At 45.3% G+C, this 27,843-nt stretch overlaps 1 protein-coding gene across 1 annotated transcript in view; it reads left to right on the forward strand.

Annotated features, from left to right (window-relative positions):
* The window catches only part of ZNF516 (zinc finger protein 516), a 67,504-nt gene that overhangs the window by 36,239 nt on the left and 3,422 nt on the right, over positions 1 to 27,843 (forward strand). Inside the window, exon 3 of the mRNA XM_008584240.1 lies at positions 13,177 to 14,646. Within this exon, the coding sequence (XP_008582462.1) occupies positions 13,177 to 14,646 (1,470 nt within the window). The remainder of the gene's footprint in view (positions 1 to 13,176; positions 14,647 to 27,843) is intronic.

Below are 27,843 nucleotides of genomic sequence, written 5' to 3' on the forward strand. Positions count from 1 at the left end.
AAATACACAGGTGGTTTAAGTTAAGTGCGTTATTTGTAGGTCTGCTGAGAGATTCTAGACTCCTGTTCCTTAAAGCCGTTTTGTTGGGGGATCATGCAAAACTAGTGTTACATACTGAATTTAAGTTAAGTGCGTTATTTGTAGGTCTGCTGAGAGATTCTAGACTCCTGTTCCTTAAAGCTGTTTTGTTGGGGGATCATGCAAAACTAGTGTTACATACTGAGCTTTCCTGTTCTTTTTCCTTACTCTGTACTTCCTTATTGACATTTTAAAATCTAAAAGTGGTATAAGTGCCTTCTTTTCAACAGTTACTGTGACTTCTTTAAAAGATTTTATTTAAGGAAGGATACATGTTAGGTATTTATTTTTTACCAACTTAGCCTGAATTTATAAGTGGAAATATTCATTGCTATTTAAAGTATGGTATGTAAATTGGAAAAAAATAATTTTTATCTTTTTATGTTTGGGTTTATTTTTTCAAATGGATGAGTTTTAGTTTGCCATTGGGGTAAAGTAGGGTGTATAAAATGTGTGGTAGCCATGAAAAGAGACTTGAATTCTGTTCACTTTAGCATGGATTTGATTTAAAGCAAAAAACCAAAACAAACGGAGTGACACTTTTTTATGGCTGAGTCAAGGAAGAATCAGTGAGTAAAATCTAGATTTCTAAAGTGTGATTCTGTTTTGTGTCAGGAAAAATAGCTATTTAGAAACTGAAAGCTTTCATGGAAGCTAGAGATATTTGATTAACCTTTAAAATGATTTCTTAGCAACTAGGAGAGTTTTTCAAAAAATTCTTTCTCAAATTTTAAGTTTTAAATTTTCTTGTGTAACCCGGTTTATTTATCTAGTGAGAAATCCTGCTTTTAATATGGAGCCGTTTTTTTTTCAGACATCAAAATATGGCTTCTGAAGTGCTAAGATATTTGTATATTTTTCTGTTAACACAAATAAGTTACAGTTTGCAAGTTATTTATGTTAATAGATTAATTATCACTTAAAGTGAAAAACATGTATGCTCAATCATACAGAAAAAGTAGGACTAACAACTTTGGGTATAAAATATTTATTTATTTAAAAAATTATAATATCATTATACAGTTGTTTCACACTGCTCTAGTGCTGGCATTTTCTTATCATTCATACTTGATTTTTTTTTTTTTTGGTTGTTCACATTGCATGCATAATGAGATGAATGAGAAAGCTTTAAAACATGTCTTTAAAAGAAACTTTTCTGACCACAGGACTGAATTGGAGTGTGAGAAGCAGTTTCTTATTATTTTATATGAACAACCCAGGCCTATCCCTTTATGAGGATTGTGGCAAGACCCACGTTGTCACTTTCACTTTCGAGGTCACGTCATGTGGGGCAGTCGCCCCTCACTAAACACAGCAGGGAGGGCTCGGGCTTCCTCTTTGCCATGACCTCTCCTCAGTTCCTCAGCCTCTGACATAAGTGACTCATTAGGAGCCTCCTGTGTCCTCTGAATAATGGAAGTCCTGACTTTATTTCTGGCTCTTGGTTATTTTCCTTGATTTTTCTAGAAGGAGAACTTCCAGGTTAAACCAGCCTGTGGCAGTGTTTTTCAGCATTTCTTCTGCTCCACTTGCCCAGAAAGCTTAAATGGTGTTTTTAATGGAAAAGATGCATGGATATGGCAGCTAAAACATTTTCTCAAGTATTTTCTACATCATATTCCGAAAACATCTTACGATGTTAATACTCCTGCACCTTCCTGTGAGCTAAATGATATCTCTTCACATTTCACCAAAAATCACTGTTTCTATTTGTTTTTCAGATTCTTTTAGCTTGAATATCTTCCTGGGGACTTTCCCCCAGACACGCAGGTAGTTTTCTCTTTGCTAATTACATTTCAGTTGTCTTAGAAACTCCCAAGTTTCAACTAAATACTGATGTCTAATTACTCTTGTCTCAAACATGTGTTACGTTTATTCTTCTCTGTATCTTTTCTGGTTACTAGTTTTCCCCTTTCAGGACAGATTAAAAATGATAAAGGATGGCTGTTCTGAGAAACACTATTTAAAAACTGTAATGCTTGCTGTCATATCAAGTTTTTTGATGACTAGTAGTATTTGTCATAAAACTTATTAGAAATTGATATGTATTAACCTTAATTGCTGAAATCGTAAAATTATGTTTAATACAGTAGTTCTCAATTGTGAGAATTCTTCAGGCTCACTGTTCTTTGGATGTTTTATCATTGGAGAAGTGTTACTGCAAGTGCCATAAAATCACTATTATGATTTAGATATAGGCCATTTTCTTTTATGTCCCCAATACCTGTTTGATCCCTATTCCCGATACACTTCTGTGGAGTTAGTTTTGTAGATCTTTCTTTTTCAGTAAAGGGGAACATCTAGAACGGGGGTAAAGAAGGGAAGATGAGATCGTCTCAAACTGCAGCTGCTGGGCATGGGAGAGCCAATTACCTGAATATCCAGCATCCCGAGTGCTGGCCACCAGTTGAGGCCATCACTGCAAATATGTCTGGATTTTGATTAAGAGAGTGGGGTGGCTAATCGCATCTCTCACTTAAGGTTGTGCAGGGATCACTGGCAGGGGCAGGAGGAGGGATGTGGGAAAAAGCGGTTCTTGCACTTGCAGCTCTGTGCACTCCTGTGAGGGTGAAGCGTGGGCAGGAAAAGCAGCCAGGAAGCCAGTCCGCGTCTCTGGAGCATCGGTCCCTGGAAGGGGGACTGGGTGGTCTTCACCATTGCTGCAGCGTGACCAGTGTTGGATACCTGATCTTGGAAGTGCTTTAGTTTTCTGTCACTTTGAATTTTATTTCATCATTGTGTGCTTGTGTGACCTGTTTTGGAGAGAAAGTTCCTTTCTAGAATTGCATGACCCTGAGCCGGTAAGGTCACTTATTATAGTCACTGTTTGTAGGACTTCCTCCCTCCCAACACACACGCTAGCTTGGTAACCAGGTTATTAGGTTTGCTTGATGCTGCCAGCACCCCTTGCCTGCCCCCAGGCTGCCTGCACATTCACCACCTTTCCTACCTGCAGGCCCTTGAGAAATAACTCGCTGAATTAACTGACCCGTCTTGTACCTGATACCTTGTGCAGTCTGTTTGTATACGCTCCCATTACATAGGAGTCTTGGATATTAAATGACTTTGCAATCTATGTCATTCATTTAATAAATACATGTTTATTGGCTGGACTTGTACCGCATTCCAGATATGCTGACTCTGGCGATAACGCCCTGAATAAAACTTGCTTTCTTGGTGGTCTGGGAGGTGCTTCTTACCTAGGAGTGAAGCGTTGCGCATTCCTAGAAAGCAGCAGGTGCAGAGGTGGAGGCAGGAGCGAAACTGATGTGCTGGATTCCCTCCTGCTGCTTAGTGGAGATGCCAGGGGCGGGCAAAAATCCCCTTTCCTGTGTTTTAGCATTTGTTCCTAATAAGGTGCCACGTGGGCTTTTTCTGTGACTTTGTTTCGTAAGTTGTAAAGTATCCCTGCCACATTTTATACAACCAAACATTCTTTCACATGTTTAGTTAGAGCTGAAAGGGTTTGAAAGGGACAGGAATATGTTGAAATGCCCAGACTTGGAGTGTCATCTCCATTCCCTCTGAATATCCACAGTTCATGTGGAAAGGATGTGCGTGGTGACTGGTCGATGGCCGAGCTCAGGTGTGGGGCCCACACCTATCTGCATTCTTGCCTGGCTGCTGGCTCCCAGCTCCCTGCTCTGGGTCACTCAGGGTCCTCCCTGCATCATTTGCTCCTGGGTGACCTTCATTGTATGTTGCCTGGCACGTGTTTGAGCCCCATGAAAGCCACTTCCTGAGCGAAGAGCCCTGGGGGCTGGCCCCGGAGCCTATGACCGACTGGAGGATTCTAAACCTGCGCCTCTTTGATCTCACAACTTGTTTTTGTTTTAGTGGCAAACTACTAGAGTCTTTCCTGTGTTTGTCAGAAAACGCTCCTTTCCTTTTCTGCCCAACGTCTTCATTGTCACAGGGACAAAGAGGAGCACATATATCTGTGCCCTGGCTCAAGGCACCTCCCCCTGCAGTAGGGTTTCTTTGGTGTCATGGCCAAGTCTGCATGGCCTCATTACGTCAGAATGAAATTCTCCTCGGTGGGAATGAATTTCTTTTCGGCAGTGTGCTGACACTGAAAGTGGGCGCCAGAGTCACAAGCTGCTGGAGAGGGGGACAGTTGCGTTGTCGCCACTCTGTGTCGTATGCTCAGCCAGCTGGACTGCAGCCCTCACATGTGCAGGTTCCCTAGTGGCCTCCTCCCACTGTCCCTCAGTTACAATCCTCACTGTTGAGGCCCAGCTCAGGGGATGCCCTGTCTACACATGCAGCTTAAGTGACACCCTCCGTGCGTGGCACTCAGCATTGGCTACCTGGCCACCTTTGGCAGTGTCGGGTTCTAATTTGGTTTTTTAATTCAGGTCCTGTAGGTCTGCGAAGGGGCCCAGAATCTAGTCCTAAAACTCACCCAGGCCGTTGTGGTGGGGGTCGTGTTTTGGGACCACCACCCTCCCTTAGGCTGCCTGCTTGTGGTCCAGAAGGAACAGGTGCATGCACCAGCACAGGAACCTTCCCTGTGGTCGGAGCAGAGGCCAGCGGGGGAGAGCCCCACCGAGAGCCTGGGGGACATGCGGCCGCTCCCAGTACATCCCGCATGGCCCACTCTGCAAACTCACCTTAGGGCCATTTTCCTAAAATGCATAGCTATTCATCTCATTTCCTCTTTCCTCTTGAAAAACCTTACAGCCCTACCCCAAAGTTCTTTGTGTAATCTTGGTCCCCCACCAAGTGACCCCAGCCCATTCCTGCCTGCCCAGCCCACCCCTGGCTCAGTCTCTTTTCCCTTCTGCCTCTGCTGGGCCTCCTGCACCCTGTCTACTGCAGGCAGTCTACAGCAGGGTGCGTACAGCAGGCTGCGTACAGCAGGTGGCGTACAGCAGGCAGTGTACAGCAAGCGGCGTACAGCAGGCAGTGTACAGTAGGCAGTGTGCAGTGTACAGCAGGTGGCATACAGCAGGCAGCATGTAGCAGGCAGTGTACAGCAGGCAGTGTACACGGGGCATACAGCAGGCAGTGTACGCAGGTGGCGTACAGCAGGCAGTGTATAGCAGGCAGTGTACAGCAGGCGGCATGGTGAAGCGCTCATGCACACGGTGTGGGCTAAGACAGACGTACTTGAGTCCAGGTTCCGCCACCTCCCGGCCTGATGGCTGCAATAAGCCGTTTTCACGGTTTCTCTTGGATCTCAGCATAGATGTCTGTAGCCAATCATCTCGTACTGGTTTGTTTATTCTCCTGTCAGAACCAGCAGTCTGTGTTCACAGCTATCTGGGATGGGACATTGGGGAGACTGGTCAAAATCTGTTAATGACAGAAAGAATTCAGTCTCTGGAAAAAACTTACTGCAAACAAGCTATGCACAGGGAGCAGAGAGTTTCTCGTAGTGACTCAGTTTTACATAAAGGGTCTACGAGGACGTTGTGTGTAGCAGCAAGACCTACAATAAAATATTGTCATAGCGTTGTACCTGGCACCACATTAGGGATGAGTTGTTTTGTTTTGTTTTGTTTTAACCCAAAGAGTGGGAAGCTAGGAGATTATAATAAGCATGAAAAGAGAGGCAGATGAACGGGATTATATAATTAACAACTGAACTATGACTTTGTTACCATCACGGAGGTGACACAAGATAACTGAGGGTTAGAAACGGGACTGCTCTTATACAGGTGCCTTCTCCCCAAACATGAAGCCCTTTCTCCCTTCCATTGCCAAGGTTACTTACAGTGATCACCGCACAAATGCCCCGCTGGATGAATAATTGCCGCTACTTCTGAAGGTGTAAATTAAGAAATGACAAAGCATTTTTTTTTTTAAAAGAAGTGTGTTTCTCCCTTGTATCACTTAAAAATACTTGTGCAAAATCAATTAAATTACAATGAATTGAACAGCAAAAAATAATGACCTTGAGGACTGCACGTAAAACTTCTTCCTCATTTCTGGTTAGCAGTTATTGGGGAGTTTTCTTACACAGTGCTCAGAACCTCCAAACTGGAGGCTCTGGGGCAGGCACTGGATGCCGTCCCCACAAATCCCGGGAGCTGACTTCCAGCTCTGCCTGCGCCCCATGGCCGGGGCTCACTGTTCATAGGGCAGCTCTGTCTTAACCTCCCCGAAACCTGATCCTCACCGACTTCGGGCCTGTTTGTCCTCTGACCCAGTGTTCCTCAACCTTGGATGCAATTAGCATCACCCAGAGAGTTTTTTTTCTTTTTTTAAAGAAAAAATTAACATGCAGGCTGCTTTCCCAAAAAGGCTGATTCTGGTTGAGGCACTGGCCTTGGTAATTTCTTACCAGTGATGGCTCATGCTCGTAGCCGATGATTCTGATGTGTGGCCGGAAGGCTGCTGTCGATGAGCTTTTCTTTTTCTTTTCTTTTTCTTTTCGACTTTCCATCTTTCCACATCGAATGAGTGTCACGGTTTGTAGCAGTCAGCCCACCAGCCTTCTCTTGCAGGTGGGACAGCCCGGCCTTTGCAGCCGTTCTCTTGCTACTTGGTTTCCGGAAACCTCCCCGCACCATACGCCTGTTATGGACATGCTCCCGCTCATCGGTTGCTCCTCTGCGTGGGGCTCAGAGCCGAGACTGGGCTCTCGCAGCCGTGTCTCTAGCTGGCTCCCTTGGCTGTGGCTGAGGAGGCTTTCGTCTGATCTAAACGCTGGGCCGTGCGACTCACCCTGAGCTTGTGGTTTCCAGGAGCCTGGGGTCTTTTCCATGCACAGCTCTTGAGCTAGACCTTTCTCTTCTTGCTCTTTGTTTTTCCTTATGAGATTCCATCTTGCTGGTCCTGAGCCTTTGTTCTGTCTTGTTGAAAACTTTTGAGCCTCTATGCTGGTGGTGAAGGTTTTGGCTCCCCTTCCAGCTGAGTGTCAGCCCTGGTCTGATGAGCTGGTCCAGTCCCATTTCCTCAACTAGGTCACTGATAGAAACGATGGTGGGTCCTGGGAGGACAGGCACCGCTCCTGGGCAGGGCATCGGGTCAGCTCCCAGCTGATCTCAGTATACTAAACCCAGCCACATCCTCCTTCTTGTCCCCCAAGACTGCCAGGAGAGACCACATCTGTGCATCCTGTGCCCCGAGTCACCAGCTTAGTGATCCTCTCAAAAACTGGAGTCATGTTATACAGTTGATAGGCTTTTACATTTCTGGGGTTTGTTTTGTTTTTTAACCTGAGATAAAATATTTTGAAATTATTTGTGTTTCATAAATAAGAACGCTGGAACATACAGAATTCATCCAGTCTGCTTTCTCAGCACATTGGTCGCAAAGTGCGTTCTGACCTGTGCTGGCCACCTGCGAGTGCTACCTTCTCTCCTCTGTGCCTTGTAAGTCCTGCGGTCGTGCACTGAAGAACGCTGGAACATACAGAATTCATCCAGTCTGCTTTCTCAGCACATTGGTCGCAAAGTGTGTTCTGACCTGTGCTGGCCACCTGCGAGTGCTACCTTCTCTCCTCTGTGCCTTGTAAGTCCTGCGGTCGTGCACTGTACTTGGAAAGGGAGGGACACGCGAGGGATCTAGGAGTTACTGTGCAGTTGTACGCAACTGCCGCAGGTGCAGCACGTGGGATTTGTCATATCTCGTGGTGGAGGGGCTGGGAGACAGACTCACTTTGTACAAATGCATTTGACCTGAGCTTATGAAAGGGGGTTGCGGGGCAGGTCTTAGTTTGGTCTTCGGTTTTCTAACTGTTCCTCCCCAGCACATCCTGAGTCCCAGGAGCAGAACCCTCACAGGCACACGAGGCTTCGGAGGGACCGGGCACCTGTCCCTGCTCAGGTGGCAAGGGTGTGATGGTGGGTCTGTTCTCAGGGCAGCAGGTGTCCGAGCAGACAGCACTGGGAGATGAGTCCAGTTGAGATTCTGGAATGTTGCAGGTCCGAATCGCTCGTGCCAGGTGTTCTCCTCCTTTGTCCTGTGGAAAGAAGGATGTGGTGATACATGGGTATTTCACGCAGCCGAGCTACGGTTCCTGGAATTGTATCGTGAAATGCTGAGGCTGTTTGGCTGCATAAAGAACATGTCATGTGTGGGTGAAATTGTCAGTTGTAGAGACTAAACCTGGAAAATATTAAAAAGTTGAGCTCTCTTAATTTATCCACGAGATAGGAAATTATTGTGATGAAGAGTTGAAAAATTCAGAACCAAATAAACGTCTTTACACAAGCCTGTGGGCGCAGTCGTTAGTGAAAGCCTCTCTTCGTGATGATTCTGATAGTGCCATTTCTGGGGCTGGGGGGAGGCTCCTTAGAGTCAAGGTGGCTTCACTGACGTCATCATCTTTTTTTCTTTTAAGATTTTGAATAGTGAGTCTCTTAAGCTTTCCTGCATAATTTCAATAGTATGGAACTTTTACCTTTTCTTAACCTTTAAAAAAAACAATGCCATTTCCTTTCCCTTCCCTCAGCCCCCTTCTCCTCTCCTTGTCAGCCTAAAGTTTAATCAGAGATGTCACTGTGAATATGATGTTTGCAATTACCTGCTTGATCGTTCACTTCCCGCTCCTTGTTCATGCGAAGGAGAGCCCCTGTTTCTGACAGTTCAGAGAGTGATATCACCAGCTCGGCTGCACATGGGTCCACAGCACCAGCGGGCGAATGGAGCCGCTTGTTTCCTACAAGACCCTGTGCATTCACCTAGCACCGCAGACCCCAGCCCTGCATGGGACCTTCTCCCATTCCCGCAGAAACCCAGAGAGGTTAGGTGGGCAGAAAACCCTTTACGTTTATGGAATTGTATAAATTATATCCATTAGTTATGGAAATTGATAGGGACCTTTATGAGGCAAAATACAGGGGGCAGAAATGGGAAAAGTCTATGTTAAACACTTAGGAAAAGAAGTCAGGCAAGGAGAGTGTCTTGCTGGAGAATGTGGAAAGCAGCCTTGCAGAAGGAATGTGACAGCTGGAGAGGCCGTCTTGTAGAGGCAGGAGCTAAGGGGATAGAGCAGAGGCCCTTCAGGTGTCCGTGCAGCACGCAGGAGTGGTAGCTGCCGCTTACAACGTGCTTTGAGAGCGGGTGGAAAGCCTGCAACAGGACAGGCCAGCAAAACCCAGAGCGGCCGTGAGTGGGATGGAGCCTCAGCGTGCTTCGAGGGGCACATTTTTTGTTATGTATGCTTCACCACACTGAAAAGGAATAATAAAAAGCGAAAGGGCATTCGTTTTTCCTACAGAGTGCCCTCACTGTATTTCTGTGTTGTTAAGGGTGGTGGGGGAGTGTGTGTGTGCACGTGCATGTGGTTACGATGCCTCCCCAGGGATTCCGGACCATGAGAGTTGTAATAAGCTGACCTTGCCCGGCCCGGCATGTGATATGTGATTGGGAGCCAGCCGGGGCAGCGCCAGCTCAAGATGCAGTCAAGCCGCCAACACCTGATGGATGTGTGAGTTTGAAACCATATCCGGGAAGGTGCTATTTAGAAACGAACTAGGGAAGGGACGCCGAGGAGGGCGCAGGTGGCATTGGCTGTGTTGTGTGCATGTGTGTGCACGCTTGTGAGGTCGTGAGTGGTATGCTCTGACCCCGGCATGTGCACACAGCACGGGTGTGTGTTGGGAACCCACCTCCTCTGTGCAGAGGGGTGTGCTGGGTCTGTGTGGCCACAGTCTTCTGTCTCAGGTGCATAGGTTCAGCGTCGTGGCTGAGGTTATATATGTAAAGCCATGTCACACTAAAGCTTGAGTTATCTTCCTGTTGTTCAACTCTAATAAAGTGTCTTATGCGTTGTGCCACTGAGGGAGGTGCATGTCCTTGAGCACATCACACTTGAGGATGGAAACCCAGCTGCTTCTCGCCAGAACACTGCCTGGTGCACATGCTCTCGTGACCCTGGGAAGAAGTGACTGTGCCCTCTGTGTTTGCTGCCACCTGCTGCAGCAGCGAGGCCTGTTTTGCGATGGTGGGACTTAGTTCTTCGGGAAGTCCAGCTCGTGTTCTCAGCCGATGGAATGCCCAGATGAGCATGAGAAGTACAGAAAAGGAACTAATTAAAATCCAGAACAGTACTCTCCGAACACAGAAAGGGAGTCACGGTCCCCTCAGGCCACCAGGGAGGCATCTCATCTCGGATTTGCTTTGATCTGGCCATAGTTAAATGTTGGCGGTGTTAGGTGACAGTTTTTCGTGCAGTGCACTTGACTTGGCAGTAGTTTATTCCACTGATTGAAGGCCCTAGGAAGGCTCCTTCCAGCGGCAGTGGGCTGACGAGCCCAGAGACAGAGAGCAAGCAAGCCCATTTGCTTTGTGGCTTCCTGATTATTAATGCCGGGAGGGAGTACATGGGCTCGTGCCCCTCTGTGCACAGAGGTCCAGTTGAGAATTGTCGTAGACTGCCTCCTGTGTCTGACTGGACCAGATCCTGTAACTGAAGAACTCCCAGCTAGAAAAGGGGTCCGGGGGAGGGTCACCATTGTCTCCTGGGTTGAGGAAGCACCTGGTCCCTCCTGGGTGAGGACTGCGTTGCCCTGGTGTTAACTCGCATCTCTTGAATTATCCACATTCCCCATTCTTAATGGTCTCCCTAAAGTCAGCAGATTCTTGGAAAATGTTTCAGTGTTTTTTCTTATCACCAGTTTCCCCAGTGGAGATCACGTGATTGTGTCTGTCTTTCGTCCCCGATGGACGGGATGTCTGTCTGGTGTTTGGATAGTCCTTTGAGGCTTTTGGTCTGTTTATTCCCCACCGATGACTTTGATAACTCAGGGTTATATGATTTGCTTTTAATTTATTACTAAGTGTCTTGGTCAGAGGTACTGGAAGTTCTATTGTGATATTTTATGATCCTTTTTGGGAACATAAAATTTGGGGGCTTTGACAGTTATGTTTGAAAACCCCACAGATGTGCAGGGTCAGATTACACAGCCTGCTTGTTTCATCTTAAGAATTTGACTAGTAGTCTTTGGTGTGTGTTTTCATAAATCCTTATTCCTTTAATAAAGGAAAAGCTAGACTGCCACTTCATCCCCAGATGTTACTCTTTGAATATTTATAAATGAATTTAACGTGAATTAAACAAAGGCTGAGACTTTCCCCTATATTTAATTCCAGGTTAAGTACACTTTCTAGGGCTACCCAGTGTGTTTTCTGAGTACTGGCAGTGTCCCCATGCGAAGGACCAGTGCACCTGACTTTATGCACCGTCAACTTTCGGAGCCGACTGGTGTCAGTGAGTTCCTTCCCCATTTATCACCTCTCACCAACGCTGCTGATCACCACATGCTCGTACCATTCTTATGTGGATGTAATCCCTTAAAATTGCATATATACGCATGGGGCTCGTTATCGGTCCACTGACTGAAAATGAGCATTGGTTACTGTGCACCTCAAATCTCCGGCAAGTGTGATCTGTGACGGGTGTTCTCCCGCTGTGGTGGAGAACACTTTGGATAGATTTTTTACCAATTTGATGGAATTTCTAGTCCTGTCTCCAAAAATATAGTTAGAAAATTTTAGAAGAACATTCTGAGTAATCAGATACCTATAATTCCCCTGAATGTTAAACTCTCTAAAACTCTTATTTAAAAACCAGTAACATGGGGCATTCTCCTAGGTGGACATCTAACATTTTAGTCTTCCCCCACTGTGACAGGCTGTAAGATAAAAGACCACCAAGGGCTTGCTGATAAAAGGATCCTACATTTTATAATTTGGAAAGTTTTTTGATACCTGGAAACATCTGTATACCTAACTTTTGATTTCTAGATGTAAATAAAGCCAAGGCCATAAATGCAGACTTTAAACAATTTTTGCTAAATTATGCTGTGTCCACTTATAGTGTAGTCTCATCTGACTTTGGAGAAGGTTTGAAACCTCAGAGCCCAGCTCACAGCTTGGCAGTTTCCCCTGTCATGTGGCGTTCCTTAGGTAAGGTGGGAGGGTTCGGACCAGAGCAACCCCAGCATAGTGGAGAATTCATTCCAGGCATGGTTCAGACACAAAACTCCTCACAGGCCTGGCCTTCATGCTCAGAGCTCAGGTTGCACCCAGGGTGTGCTTGGTTTCTCTCTACCGACCCACAGTGGGTGGTAGGAGATGACCTGCTTCTTTTTTTTTTTTTCCTTTTTGTCTTTTTTCATGTCCGGCAATGGATCGCAACCCTCAGTGTCGCGCCCGGACCAGACTGGGACCGGCAACAGGATCGCAACCCTCGGTGATGCTACCACACCACGCTCAGCCCGCGATCGGGAACTGGTCTGTATGTGGGATCTGAACCCTCGGCGGGAGCGCCTCCGCACTCCCAAGCGGCGCACTGTAGCAGTGCGCCACCGGGCCGGCCCCGGAGATGACCTGCTTCTAAGATGACTTAGCCCACAGGTGTCTAAAAGAAACTTTTGGCATCAAGGATTTGGACTGGATAGTTAGATCTCACCAGAGATGTTCACAAGGTGCCTTTCTGGATTAGGCTGAAGCTGCTCGAGCCCGGCGGTTTCTGACGCAGACGCTGGGATCTTCTGGACAGAGTGAGCTGTTTTCCAGTCCTGCCTCCCTGTGAGCAGGAGCTACGTCTAACCTCTCTGGTTTTCTTACCCTAAAGTGATCAGAGGTGATGGTGAAGATACAAGATCCCACAAGAGACTTGAATGGGGAGTGAATGAAAGTCCTCATCCTGTTACATACAGTGAAGTTATTTTCCTGAGTTTTAATAGAACGAGTCACCCTCTTAATTAGGAACTATGTAGTTACATGTGACTAGATACCCAGATGTTTTATTTTTCACTACAGTCATTTAAGTCATGTTAATCCACAGGGAGAAGAAGCCCTGCTCAACACAGTGTCATTTCTCTTTTGTTTGGTTAGCTCCTGACAGGCTCACGGAGAGCTGGCCGGACTCAGGACTTGTCCTCTTGCTCTGAGGACCGTGTTCTAGCCCGAGATGCTGATCCACAGGGAGAAGAAGCCCTGCTCAACACAGTGTCATTTCTCTTTTGTTTGGTTAGCTCCCGACAGGCTCACGGAGAGCTGGCCGGACTCAGGACTTGTCCTCTTGCTCTGAGGACCGTGTTCTAGCCCGAGATGCTGCCCTGTAACTGTTAGACTTCCTGTGTCTGGTCCTGTTCTGATAAGAAATGGTAACTTCCGTTTTACATTTTGCTCCTCCAGGGGGAAAGCCACGCCGCTGCTGCTTTTCTGAAGAGGTGGTACCAACTGTGCTCTCTAACGGAGACCAAAGTCACAAACTTGGAAATAACCCATCAGAAAAAGACACCAACGAGTCCAAAGCAGGTATCGCAACTTCTGTGTCCATACTTGAAAACAATAGCAGAGAGACTTCCAGAAGACCAGAACAACACAGATTTTCTGTCGACTTAAAGATGCCAGCATTTCACCCCAAGCAGGAGGTGCTGGGTTCTGGGGACGCTGTGGATTTCCCCTCAAGTACGGAAGGGGCAGACTCGCAGCTCTCCTTGGAGAGCCAGGCCAGTCACCCTAGAGAAAAGCTGTCCGATTTGCACAATAAAGAGCATTCTGGGGGAGGAAAAAAGGCGCTGGCCCCAGACCTGATCCCGCTGGACTTAAGTGCGCGGTCGACTCGGGATGACCTCAGCAATAAGGAAGTGGCCTCCTCCCTGCAAGCCGCTCTGGTCATTCACCCGTGTCCTTACTGTAACCACAAGACTTACTACCCTGAGGTCTTGTGGATGCACAAGCGCGTCTGGCACAGGGTCAGCTGCAGCACCACGGCTCCCCAGTGGATTCAGCCCAACGGTTACAAAAGCATAAGAAACAACTTGGTGTTCCTGGCTCGGAGTGGACGCACGGGTCCCCCACCTGCCCTTGGAGGCAAGGAATGCCAGCCTCTGCTCCTGGCTCGATTCACTCGCACTCAGGTGCCAGGTGGGGCACCAGGACCCAAGAGCAGCCCTTCCCCCCTGGGAGTGACCACGAAAGCCGCTAGCATGCCTAAGAATAAGGAGAGCCATTCCGGGGGGCCCTGTGCACTGTGGGCAGCCGGCCCAGATGGGTACCGGCAGGCCAAGCCCAGCCACGGCCAGGAGCAGTGCGGGGCCACGACTCAGGGGCATGCGCCGAAACCCAAGCTGGAGGCCAGCTCCAAACCCCCGCCCACCCCTGGGGGTGGCGGGGGCTTCAGCAGAAGTGCCACCCCCACTCCCACTGTCATAACGCGAGCAGGCGCCCATCCCTCTGCCAATAGCAAGCCCGTGGAGAAGTATGGGGTCCCCCCAGCAGGGGCTGGCTTTGCCCCCCCCAATAAGCACAGTGCCCCGGACTCCTTGAAAGCCAAAATCAGCGCTCAGCCTCAGGGTCAGCCTCCCGTGAAAGGCGAAGGGGGCCCTCCTCTCCCTCCTCGCGAGCCCCCCTCGAAAGCGGCCCAGGAGCTGAGGACGCTCGCTGCCTGTGCTGCGGGTCCCCGAGGGGACACAGCCTTGCAGGCCCAGCCGGGTGCAGCTGGGGCGCCCCCTGTCCTGCACTCCATCAAGCAGGAGCCGGCAGCCGAGGGGCACGAGAAGCGCTTGGACATCCTCGACATCTTCAAGACATACATTCCAAAGGACTTTGCCACTCTCTACCAGGGCTGGGGCGTCAGTGGCCCTGGGCTGGAGCACAGAGGTAAGACGTGGGGCTCCCTCCTTCCCCGGCCACAAGTCTGTGGACCTCAGCAGCCTCCCCTGGAAGGCCATGGTGCCACCCACCTGCCAGCTGAGGGTCCCTGAGGGCCAAGTGTGGGCGGCTCTGTCTCATGGCCACCTTGTCCCAACCAGCTGAGGAGTGCAGTAGGTGTGGCAGCTCTCCCGGGCCCTGGAATTGTGCCCTGCCAGGGCCGGCTGAACCCATGGCCCAGGAGGGGTGCAGAGAGCCCTGAAGTGTCATTCTGGAAGCACAGTCACATCTCCTGCATGCAGGAATCTGACAGGAGCAGGCAGACTTGATTGTACTTCACCTTTTTTTTGTCATTTTAAACAAAGAGTCAGTAGATACTCATTGTCCTTGTCTCTCAAAAGACAAGAATGTTCATTGGAAGTGATTATTTTAAGTTTTATCTTTATACATATATAATTAAAAAAAAAATACTTTGGGGCCAAGCCCGTGGCACACTCAGGAGAGTGTGGCGCTGGGAGCGCAGCAGCGCTCCCGCCGCGGGTTCGGATCCTATATAGGGATGAGCGGTGTGCTCACAGCGCTCACTGGCTGAGCACGGTGCGGCCAGTCTCAAAAAAGGACAAAAAGAAAAAAAAAATACTTGATCAGTTCTCCAGTATTAGTAAGCAAAGTTTTGCAGAGGATAGGTGTTCTTTGGTGAAATGAGACTTTTATTAGTTAATATCAAACTTTGTCTCTGGTTGTGGGTACTTTGTTTCTTCTTTCAGTTCCGTGTTGGATTATTTGCTGTTGCCACCATTTAAACTCTGCACTGGAACTAATTCGTTGTCCTTTACTTACTTCTAAAGTGGGGGAACTTCCTGTGGGGACCAGTACTTGAGCTCTGTGGTTGAGCTAAATTGCTGCTTTGCTGTCGATTCCCTAGGGAAGGCTTTTTGTGCAAGTTTTAATGGTTGACTTTTATAGGTACTTCTGGCTCTTGAGAGATCCAGTGCACCTGGGTTGTTTAGAAACTCTGGTCTGGGCCTGAGTCTTTTCATCAAACTGCACCCCATGCCATTCTGTATTCCTGACCCGTCTCCTCTGAGTGGTCCTACACTGATTGGGGGGCAGATCATCTGTCCTTGCTATGCCCCAGTGTTCTCCCAGTGGGCCCATCTCCCCCACTGCCCGTGCTCCAAACACTTCCCATGGGATGGGCCATACACTGGTCCCTTGTGATGACTCACTACACTCTGAGTGGCTCCTTTTTTCAATTGCTGTGGCTCCTTGCTCCTATATGGGCCCACGGGAACCCTGTTACAGGTCTTGCTGGCCTGGGGGCCACCAAGACCCTCTTCTCCCCTGACACCTCCAAGCAACTTCATCCGAAGGACACAGTTGTGGCTTTTGCCAGCTCCTGTTCCATGCGCTCAGCAGCTCCAGCCTGGATGTGGCCAGGGCTTGAAACTGTCAGAGTGGTTCTTTCTTTTTCTCATCATGGCTTCTCCCACCTCCATGCACTCCGTAGGTCTCTCCTCCTCTTCCCCTGGGCTCTAGTGGTATCAGCTTGGCTATCATTGCTTTTTTATAGTTGTAAATTGGTAGATTTGTGGGAGAAGGTGACACTGGAGACCATCGATTCTGCCATCTTGACCGGAAGTCACCTTGCAGAGGATAAATGCACCATATAAAGTTCAGAGAACGGAGTTGTGCTAAAACTCTTGGCAAAAACACACCTTGGAATGGTCGTCTTCCTGCTTTCCACTATCTCAGTGTTGATACCTAATGGTAATAATAATAATTGCTGGTAGTTTTCCTCCTGCCTCACTGGGCACGAGGCCCTCATTCTCGAGTATAAATCGAAGGGCACTCTCACTTAATGTCCAGAACACTGGGAATTCTAAGTCTTGTTAAAAAACAAAACAAACGCAAAACTCCCCGTGGAGCTGGCTCTCAGTTCATTAGCTGGGTGGTCCTAACTTTTACGAACAGAACTTTCTTCAAGTAGGTTCCCATCGGAAATGGCCTTTGGGATCTGGTACCTCAAACTCCAGGCAGTTGGAAGCTCTGTTGGGGGACAAGGTTCAGGGTTTGGGGGAAGTCACACCAGCAGAGAGGTACCCAAACCCACCGTGTGACAACGTCCCGTGGACATGGGCGCCGGGGGGGTCGGGGGTCACGGGTGTCACCTGCCGAGGTCGTAGTTTACTGTGGCTGTCCTGGGTTTGGAGCCCGCCCGAATCCAGCCTGGCATGAGGAGGGCCCTCGGCTTATGCTAACCCTGGAAGGATGCTTCCTCTTGAGATTTTTTCCAGCAGAAATCGCAGGTGTTCTGCATTCTCACAGATTTTGCCAGTGACGTCTTTACTTGGGCTGTCCTCGTGATGTTCCTGTTTTAGAGGGCAGAGTGAGCCCTTGTGAACTTTTTCAGATAAGCCTGAGGCCTGGATGTCTGAAGGCCATGGGGGTGCTTGTGCCAGGCATCAGAGGAGAGCAGCGCCCCTGCCGTGCCCAGTGAGAGTGCTCAGGCTTATGGTGGAACCTGGTGTGAAGGGACACACAGCTACCACGTAGCTTGACCTTTTCACTTTTTAATTAAATGCAGTGAGTTCTGTCAGTCCGAATCGTGCAGATCATTTGCTAGTGAGTGGATTATAAATGTTGCTTGGCCTTTTGGATGTGATGCAAACCTCTGTTCTTTACATGTGTGTTTTCTCTGAATCTAAAGCAGAGAACTTGGAGACAGGCATGAGAGGTGGCATCGTATGGCTGTGGGTGCTGGGCTTCTTGGTAGCCCTGGCCCTGCTGTGCCATCGTGCTTCCAACTGCAGCCCAGTGGAGTGAGCAGGACTCTGCTCCGTGTTTTCATGACTTCCATTCAGTTAACCGGACCTGTAACTTAATTATTCACTAATGGCCTGCATGAACTGTATCATTCTAAACCTGCCAGTTTACACCTGCTAAGTGGCAGCCCCTCTTTACAAGGCCTTCTGTGCTGACTTGTGGGTCTGTGTTGTTCCTGTTGTTTTTGCCAAGGAAGTAGAAGTGAATTTTAAGTTACGGTTTTGAGAATTTCAAATGATGGAATGTGAAATACAAAATAGCCTGAAATGTTTTTCTTTTTCTTAACAAAAATTTTTTAATGGTTCTATGGACTTTTTTTTTTTTAAGGACAGAGGTTAATATTTATCTTTCAAATGTGAAAAATACTAAGTAGTCCATAAAGCATATGTTCTCTTCTTGGATTATTTATTCTTCTAATGTACACACTGAAATATAGTTAGGTACAAGGCAGAATATTTATGGTTTTTAAGTTCTCTCTAATTTGGGTTTTCAAGGGAAGTGCGTTAAACTTTTTGGTATTAAAATACAATTGTGAATAAGTGCAGTTTTAGAATCCTGGCTTCCTGCATTCAGAGAACTTAAGATCAGCGTGTCCAGGCCCTTTGGTCAGCATGTGTGAGACGTGTCCCCAGTGAGGCAGGACCAGCACCTTCCAGGCAGCCTGGAGCTCTGGGGCAGTTCCCTTGGTTACCAAGCTCTACTTTGGGGCCGTTCAGAACAAGCCGAGAGTGCTTCTGTGTGACAGTCCTTTAAATCTTCAAACATGCTTTCTTGCCTTTGCTGCATCAGGCCTCCCTGTTCTTCACCAGTTCTCTACCTGATCTCCGGGGCCCTCGAGGTTTCCTTTCTCCCTATTGGAATGTTTGTTTATGATGCCGTTCGAGTGTTGTCACGGGGAGGAAGTCCAGCAGGCTTGGCGTGGTCTGACTATTTCAGAGGTGAACAGAATATTGATGTTTCCTGTTATGGAGACTCTACTCCTGTTATTGCAGCCTAGGAAATAAGTGCTGCCCAAAAGAATTGCATGAATGGCATGTTACTGAACACACCAGTAACTAAACTGTCTAGGGTTGGTTTCTCCACTTGTTTCTGCTCAGACGTTCTCCTTCGTTCTGTTTGTGTATAGCTGCTTCTTGAGTCATGACTCTAGAATTTTATTTCAGTCATCCCTGGTCAAATTAATCTTTCTGACTTGTCTTATTATACGAGTGTGTCATCCTTTTTGGGTTTTCATTCTGTCATTTGATATGTTTGCTCTGTATCTTCCAGTTGGGTGTCATCTGTGGATGTAAAGATCATAACTTCTTTATACACATATTGCCGAGCATCATCTCGTTGTTAGGGGAAGTAGAAATATGCAGAGGAGAATCGTCTAAAAGAATAGTAAGTCATCTGCTGTGTGCCTGCAGTCATCGTGGGTGCTGGAGCTGCAATGCTGTGATTTTTCAGTGGGTGTATTCTATTTATACAGAGACTATTGCTATTCGGGGCTGCTAAGACATCAAGTTATATTTGGAAGTTAAGAAAGATACTTCTCAGAGACTTGCCCTCCACACGTGTTTAGATGAATGTCTGTTGAAATGAATAGTCTAGAAACCTTACCAAAAGAGAGAGGAAGTGGCCATCACTCCCTCTTAGAGGCTCATAGAAGAACTCTTCAAGAATAAAAGCGGCTGCATTTTCTGTAATCATTCTACAGTGTGACTCCCAAATTTGGGAACATATCTGAATATAACATAAATGGTTTATTGATACAATAGTAATAACATAATTATCTGGGTTTCCAGACTTTGAGGCCGGCCTGTATTACATGATTATGTGGATTTTAGAATAAAAAATTGAAGATAATAGAATAAGATAATTCTAGTAAAATTGTTCTTACTGGGACTTTAAAAAATAATTTATGCCAAGGATGCTTTAATGTCAGGACGAAGAAAGGTTTGTGCTTCCCTGAGCAATTTAGAATCTTTTAAATCTCCCTTTCCCCTAGAGGTGGTGTGTTACAGGATAATAAAGTGGAATGCTGAGGGACTGTGCGTGCCCCTCTGAAGATCCCCAGGCCTTTCTCCTTCACTTACAGGTGCACTTTCCCTGCAGCTTTAATGTCAGGACGAAGAAAGGTTTGTGCTTCCCTGAGCAATTTAGAATCTTTTAAATCTGCCTTTCCCGTAGAGGTGGTGTGTTACAGGATAATAAAGTGGAATGCTGAGGGACTGTGCGTGCCCCTCTGAGGATCCCCAGGCCTTTCTCCTTCACTTACAGGTGCACTTTCCCTGCAGAGCTGAGTGCCGAGGTCAGGGTATTCGAGCCACTTGCTCACCAGGTAGTCTTCAATTCAGATGAAGTTTATAACCTTTTGATCAGCTTAGAATTTTGGAGTAGCTTGGGCACAGTATTATTGACCGTAAAGGGCAAGCATCCTTTCTTTAAGAAATAAAGAAAAAGTTACATGGTAAAGTGCATGGGAAAACTGTGTGCGTGCACACTCTGCTGCATGCTTAATTCAAGGAGCTAAGAATAGGTGAGTGGATGTGCCATGTTTTTCTCGATAGTCTCGACAGGAAATAGCCAGCTCACATATTTAGACAAAACTGGTAATGACTTAGTTTTGGGTTGTTGTGAATGTTGGATACTGTAGAGCTAGGGCTGGGTCTGGAGCTCACAGACCCCTCAAGCCCGTTGTCCAGACTGGGTCAGAAAACACTTACATGCAGGTCTAGGAGCTAGGTAGCCAGCCAAAAGGTCCTTGGAGCCATAGGTTTGAGAGCATGGCCACGTGGGGCAGACGCCCAAGGCAGTAGATGCTCCACCCACATACAACTTGTTTACAAAGAATGTGCCGCACCACCCCCAACAGGACCTAAGGCAAGGGGGCCTGATTAAATTATTCTATTTTCCCAACAGACACAAATGACATTGAGGATATTATCATTAGTAGGTATCTTGTGTAGGTGCAGTTAGAACCTACGTTTGGATGCAGTCCAGGATTATACCTAGGAAAATCCAGACAACCAAGATAAACTGTCAGAGATTATTTTCATAGTAGCTCAACTGGGTAGTGTTTATAAAGAAATGAATGGGGAGCACAATTGCTCTTTAAGTGAAGATTTTCCTAGACCAAAATAAGAGGATAGAAAGACATTCCTGAAAGGTTAGATATGTCAGGTATTTGACAGAAGCTGACAATGGTAGAATTTTTTTCATACTGAATATGTATAATCAAAATGACTGACCGTGAGCATCCCTGGGGCAGCCCTCAGGAGCGTCAGGCCCAGCTCCTGGCTGCTTCCACCCACATTGCTTGGTTAAGTCTCAGTTCCTTATGTTTTTGGATATTAACCCCTCGTATGGTTTCCATATATTCTCTCCAGTTCCACAGGTTGTCTCTTCACTCTGCTGACTACTTCCTTTCCTCAGTTCACACCTTTCCTAGTTCAGTGCTGTCCTGTTTGTCTATTTTTGCCTGTGCTTTTGGAGTGAGATTTTTCAGGAAGACACCAATTTATCTGCCGCATATTAATTCTGCCTCATCGTCTTTAAAATGCTTCTGTCGTAGGGAGAAATAGGAGATCAAAAAGCAAATCACTGAGACTATATTCTCAGTTATTTCTACGTTCCTTATAGTGATGCTGAGAATTTATAATAATTGTTACTCATCCTTGATTCAGAGAAAAGATATATATGTATTTTGTTTTTGCCGCTGTAAACTAAAATGCTGTTATTTCAAAGTTTTTACCAACTTGCCTCTTAGTTTCAAGTTTATAGTAACTCAATATTGTGGCCTTATTTAATGTGAATTATTTCATTATTTAGTTATTATTTAATGTGAATTAAATTATTTAATTTTTATTAAGGCTTCATATTTACAGTAACTCAGTACTGTGGTCTAATTTAACGTGGATTTCAGACCTAATGTATGCGTTAGCTCTTGGTGTAGGAGGCTCCCAGTGCACACACACTGATAATTAATGTTGTCAGTGATTGCTTTCTTCAGCAGCAAAGTCTGAATTAAAAAGGGCAGCGGCCCCAGGCAGCCATTTTCACAGTCTCTTACTGTAAGTGTTACGGTAAATTGGTATTTCCCGGCCACAGGCGAGGCATTGGTGTCTTTTTTGTGAAAGTGCTTAATCTGCAGTGGACTCCGTATCACGTGCACGTTGTTAGGAAGCTCGCATGCTCATCTGTTAACAAACCCCTTGTTCCCACAGTGGTGCCCCGAGGTTCTGAAGTTCACACCACCGCCGCAGATGCCCCCAAACAAGTAGGTCTTATGATTAATTGAATGTCTGGGTTTTCATGTGGTAGCTGGGAAGAGTATACTACCATGCTCATCACTAAAGCACCCAAAGTATTTTTCTACCAGATGTGTAAATAATTTTACGTTGCTTTTGTTCAGCACTTGACTCTTAGGGCAATCTATAGGTGATCGGTGTGCATTGAAGGTTATCTTCATTATGAACTACATAGGTTACGTGCATGCAGCTGGCTATTGGTGGAGTAGGGACAAAGGAGCTGGTGGAGATTGGTGGGGACTTAAAACACTAGAAATTTGTACTTTTTTCCAAGATGTCTTTGGACATAAGTTTGCTTGAGAATAAATTAAGTTTAACTTCCTTTGAGAACATTACTTTTGTATTACTCCATAAGAAATGTTTCATGTTCAGTGTGGTGTTTCCTGGCTGTGTGCTTTGATTCTCTGCATTACTGATACAGCCATAGTTTGTAAACATATGTGTGTGCGTGTGCATATAGTGTGTGTTCTCATAGATGTCTGCTGTCATGCATCAACCTTTTAATGTGCAAAGGAAGTGACAGGCCTCCTGTGAGACTGTGGGGTTGGGACAATTGCTCTGAGGTAGTGAAGCTCCATCCCATTGCAGGTGGTCTCCCGCAGGGTCTTGGGCTGAGAGCAGGTGCTTTTTATTGCTCTTCACCCCTTGTGTCCCTCCTGGAGAATGTCACCCCGTTGTCTTGTTCCCACACAAGCATTCTTTGCATAACATTCTAGCTCTTTAACCAGTTGCCTCAGAAGATTCTGTAACAGCAAACTCTCCCTTTTGTCAATGAAGAAAGAGCTTCTTTGCCCCAGATTAAACATCTCAAGTCCCTTCTGAGTGGTCCAATCGAGTCAGTATGCCCTGCCCGAACAAATCTGTCAGCTTCATGGTGGGTGCTGAGGACGACGGTGGGCTGCAGGGAATCTCAGCAACCATCGTGGTCTCGTGAGACCTCCTCAAAGGAAACATGAGAGTCATTCCAGTTTATTCCACTAGAGGAAACAGGTATGAGACATGAAGTGGCGTCACCAGGGGCCACTGCAAGTTAGTGATTGAGCTGGGCATGGAACTGGCATTACCCAATCAGAGATTTTGTTTATTGTTTTATTGCATTTTTATAATTTCTATTTGTTCTTAAAGGACTTTTCTTCATATATCATTGTCAAAATGCTTTGCTATTAATTAGTTTTTTAGCAAGTGACTTCTGTCTCTTTTAATAAAACCTGTAGTTTTAGAATATAAAGCAGTTATTTCATCATGCCATTCCAATTTATGAAATAAATATAATATCTTGCTGAATACTGAATTAAAAGATTTTTAAATACAAGTGACCTCAACATGAAATAGGTAGCACTGTCCTTTTTAGCAGAAGTGAAACCCCGTTGCCACAAGAGTCACTGTGATGTGTTCATGGGATGGAGAATGAGCAAGGTCATGCCATAATTGGAGAATTGCATATTGAGATTACAACTGGAGTGAATCCAGAGTGTTCCTACTTACACAGGCGACCCATTAAATCCACCAAAGTCCTGGCTTTTTGATAAGAGTGTTTGACAGGGGCGGGAAGCACCAGGCCGATCTGTGAATAACTCAGTGAGATTTTTCAGGAAGACACCAATTTATCTGCCGCATATTAATTCTGCCTCATCGTCTTTAAAATGCTTCTGTCGTAGGGAGAAATAGGAGATCAAAAAGCAAATCACTGAGACTATATTCTCAGTTATTTCTACGTTCCTTATAGTGATGCTGAGAATTTATAATAATTGTTACTCATCCTTGATTCAGAGAAAAGATATATATGTATTTTGTTTTTGCCGCTGTAAACTAAAATGCTGTTATTTCAAAGTTTTTACCAACTTGCCTCTTAGTTTCAAGTTTATAGTAACTCAATATTGTGGCCTTATTTAATGTGAATTATTTCATTATTTAGTTATTATTTAATGTGAATTAAATTATTTAATTTTTATTAAGGCTTCATATTTACAGTAACTCAGTACTGTGGTCTAATTTAACGTGGATTTCAGACCTAATGTATGCGTTAGCTCTTGGTGTGAGGATTTGCGAGGGTCAGCTTTCTTTCATTCATATGACAGTGGCCTGTGACATTAGAACTGGGCTAGATTTGTGTGTAACTCAGTACTGTGGTCTAATTTAACGTGGATTTCAGACCTAATGTATGCGTTAGCTCTTGATGTGAGGATTTGCGAGGGTCAGCTTTCTTTTCATTCATATGACAGTGGCCTGTGACATTAGAACTGGGCTAGATTTGTGTTCCTCTCTTGTTGTAGCAGTTAGTTTGTTTAATTCCATATTGGAGATCACAGCCTCTGATAGTACTTTTTTGTCCTTTATTATAATTAAAGTAGCTTTTGTGAATTGTCAGTGAACATTCTGGTTCTCTAAGGAAATTCCATTTTCCTTAACCTACTTAGGAACTCTATCTTTTAGAATTCCCATAGAGATTTTTTGGCCAGAATATTTGAAAAATATACCAATAATAGGTAGAGGCTCAAATATCAGAGTTCTTCTTTCCTATCTTGTAGTTCTTATCATTTACAAGTCACAGTTGCAATGTTAAACTTAATATGCTGTAGGTTTATAGAACAATTTTCTGTAGTTGTTTATGTCTAGAATAAGACTCATACTTATCAGCCATGTTCTTTTTCATGTTTACCCCGCTTTACTAACATTAGCTAGTTAATATTTAAATCAGATTATTTTCCTGTTGGTTTTGGAAGCTGTGGATCAAGGGAATTTTTTTTGGATCATACAGCACTGTGTATTCTTGTAGAAATTATTTGATGTGACACTTAAAGTTGATGGATTTTTATAGGTATATTTAACAGATGCTAAATTATCTAACAGAAACAATACTTGGAAGTTAAGTTTTGCAATAATCATTTATTCACTCATTCAGTGTGCCAGGGTCTGTGCAGGATATTGGGGAGAAGAGATAAATATTTTTCCTGCTTCTATGGTTCTTAAGGTCCAGGGAGTAGTTTAGGGGAAATAGGGCAGAGTGGGGTAGGACTATGGCCCAGCAAGGGCCTATAACCCAGACTTAGGGCCTTGAGAAGACCACGCTGGGGGTGGAGGGGTGGACATTCCCGGAAAGAAGCCCAGCATGTGGAAAACCCAGTGGTGGAAGAGCATGTTCTGTTGGAGGAACCGTAGGAGGGGTCAGTGTGGCTGGAGAAAGGAGAGCCAGAGCGGTCGGGCAGAAGTCACGTGCACTTCATCCTGAGGGTGATGGAGAGCCTGAGCAGGGGATGACGTCTTGAGTGTTATATCTTTAGAAAGATGATCAGGGTGGACTGTACTGAGAATGGATTTGTGGTAGTTCCCGGCAGATGGTTGAATGCCCCCTGGAGGCACTTGGTGTAATTCCAGTGAGAGACAAGGTGGCTCCAGTCTGGGTGGGGCTGGAGAAGAGCAGGTGGATTCAAGAGAGGTTTGGGAGGAATGGAATGTAGGGATTGGATATGGGATGTGGGGGAAGGACAGGGAAGGAATTGAGTTGGCCTCAGGTCTGGCTTACGGCAGCTGGCTTTGGGGAGGATCTGTTCCCTGAGCCTGGAAGGAGGAGCAGGATAAGCTATTTTCAGATTATATTCAAGCAAAGTTTGAGATGCTTCGGAGATCCAAGTAGGTTGTCCAATAGGCAGGTGAATGTACTTGTACAGGTTTAATGTGGAGAAGGGAGGTCCTGGTGGAGAATATGTTTATTTACGATCAACATTTAAGTTTATTTAAGGTCAGCTAATTCTACTCTGAGAGACCTGAGTAATGTATATTGTTAGGATATTGGGTTATTGAACAGAAGGCTCTAACTTTAATTCTCCACCTTAGGCGGAGAATTTAACCTAAGTTTCCTCATCTATAAAATAATGATAATAGCAGCACTTTGTATTCTTGCTGTGGAAATTAAATAGTAAGACGCACCACGCCTGGCCTAGAGCACACATTCAGTAAGTTAGTTATTGTTAGCTGTTGTCAGTTACCCTAAAAATAAGCAATCGTTTTTCTAATTAGAGAAAAATGACACATAGAGTATTACGTGGTGAACACGTGTGAACGTGAATACACACATTTTTGCCTGTGCAGATATGCCTGTCATTGGCAAGCTGGTGCGTAGATTGTGCTGTGGAACTAAGCGTAATGGCTTGTTTTCTTTGCATGGTGTCTTCTGGCTTTGTCAGAATCTGCCAGTGTGCTTGTATATGCTCTTGTTTTGTTTAAGAATCTAGTTGTTAGTTGTTCCTTAAGGGGAGGATACAGGAAAACTATTAGTTTGAGAAAAGCATTGTCAATATAGACGTAGTTGCTACACCCTGTTCAAAAGACCTCCTGTTGGTGGATAGGCATCATTGGTTTTTGTACAACCATAGAACAACTGTCTTTACTTTGCCATATTAATATTTGAATTTTCTATAGTGGAACATTGTAACAAATCATAATATACCATACCAGTGAAACAGTTCAATAGGTGTGAGGTCTAGGTAAATCTGCTGAAGTTGATTTAATTCATCGTTAGGTCAGAATAAAGGTTCTTATTGGCACACCCGTGAACTTCGAGTAGAAATAAAATCATGTAATTTCCTTTTGCTGTGTCTTTGTTAGCAGTCTTTTTTTCTGCACATGTACTGTTTAAGTCTCTTCCGTGTTACAGGCTCTTAGTGTATGAGATCCCAGAGAACGTCAGGAAAACCAGTATCTTTATGTATCCATTCCTCTGATAGGCAGTGAGAGTGGAAAGGAGGGTGGAAACCTTAGAAGTTAAAGATCTCAGTTGAACAGTAGGCTTTCCAGTAGATAGTGCGTGGTCCCGGTATCTGATTTCTAGGCATCTCATTCTTTTGCATTTATTGTAAGCAAACTAGAGAAACATAAGCCTTCATGAGGGGCAACACAGCTGTGGGCTGGGTCTTCCAGACAGTGGCAGTATCGGCACCCTTGGTTGGTGCTTATTGTATTTTTGATTAAGACAGTTCTGATCAAAAGGACAGCTAATATTCCAAACCAAATTCTAAACGAGAGGAGGGGTTCATTCATAGTGTCATTTCAAAAATGCTTTGTCACATATTTAACACAACTGATTAAAGGTTTAGTTTCTAGTAATCATCAATATTTGTCATTAGAAAGAGCACTTTTTGAAAAATAATATGCTGAAATATGGGCATTATTGTCCCGTGCATGTTGGGAAAAACTGGGAGGTTTGTTTCGTGTTGCAGAGAAATTGTTTTTTTTCTGTTATGTTGTTGACCATTACAAATTAAAATAATTTTTGAAACCAAGAAAAATCACCCACCCTGCAACCCCCTGTTTTTGAGAATTAAAAGACCAGACTGCTGAAATATGAAATCTGGTGTTTTGATTTGTTTGGATTCCTTGCCAAACTTTAAAGACTATGATTAATAGTTTATTTCTTGTTATTCTAAATGTTATTTTAAAATAGTTAAGCTGGAGGAATAATTCCATTAATCAAAATAACAGGAAATGAAAAAACAAATGGCAGCCTAATTTGTCTCATTTTTAGCTATGGATGTTACAATGCAAATGATGGAGAAATCATATAGGTTGGTATATTTGAATATATGTATAATCTATTTTCAGTATTACTTTTAGATTCTCAGCATCACAGATCAGATTTCAAAATTTAGCTCATTTGTTTAGGCTTTTCTTATTCATGAAACAAAACAAGCATCTTAGAACACATTACCCATTCTCTCTAAATATAATTTGCGACCAGAAGTAGTGAATGTAACTAGTGACTTACCTTAAATTACCCACGGTCACACGAACCCCTGCTTAGTGACAGCGTGCTGGGGAAAGGTCATAGTCGATAAGGTGTTGTGTGTAGCTGGTCCTCACGCATTTAGCACTGTGCCTTGCACATCACACAAGTCTGTTGTGTGGGCTGCCCTCCCTGCGAAGGCTGAGAGGGTTCTTGTGTGTTCTGGGGGATTTAGGCTTTTTTTGTGAATATTCCATTGGTCCACACCCATGTCTACATACTAGGGCACATCAAAAGTTCATGGAAAAGGGGCCGGCCCGGTGGCGCACTGCTGTAGTGCGCCGCTTGGGAAGCGCAGTGGCGCTCCCG

Source organism: Galeopterus variegatus, unplaced genomic scaffold (assembly GCF_000696425.1).
Source record: "Galeopterus variegatus unplaced genomic scaffold, G_variegatus-3.0.2 Scaffold3185, whole genome shotgun sequence".
Classification (NCBI taxonomy): Eukaryota; Metazoa; Chordata; class Mammalia; order Dermoptera; family Cynocephalidae; genus Galeopterus; species Galeopterus variegatus.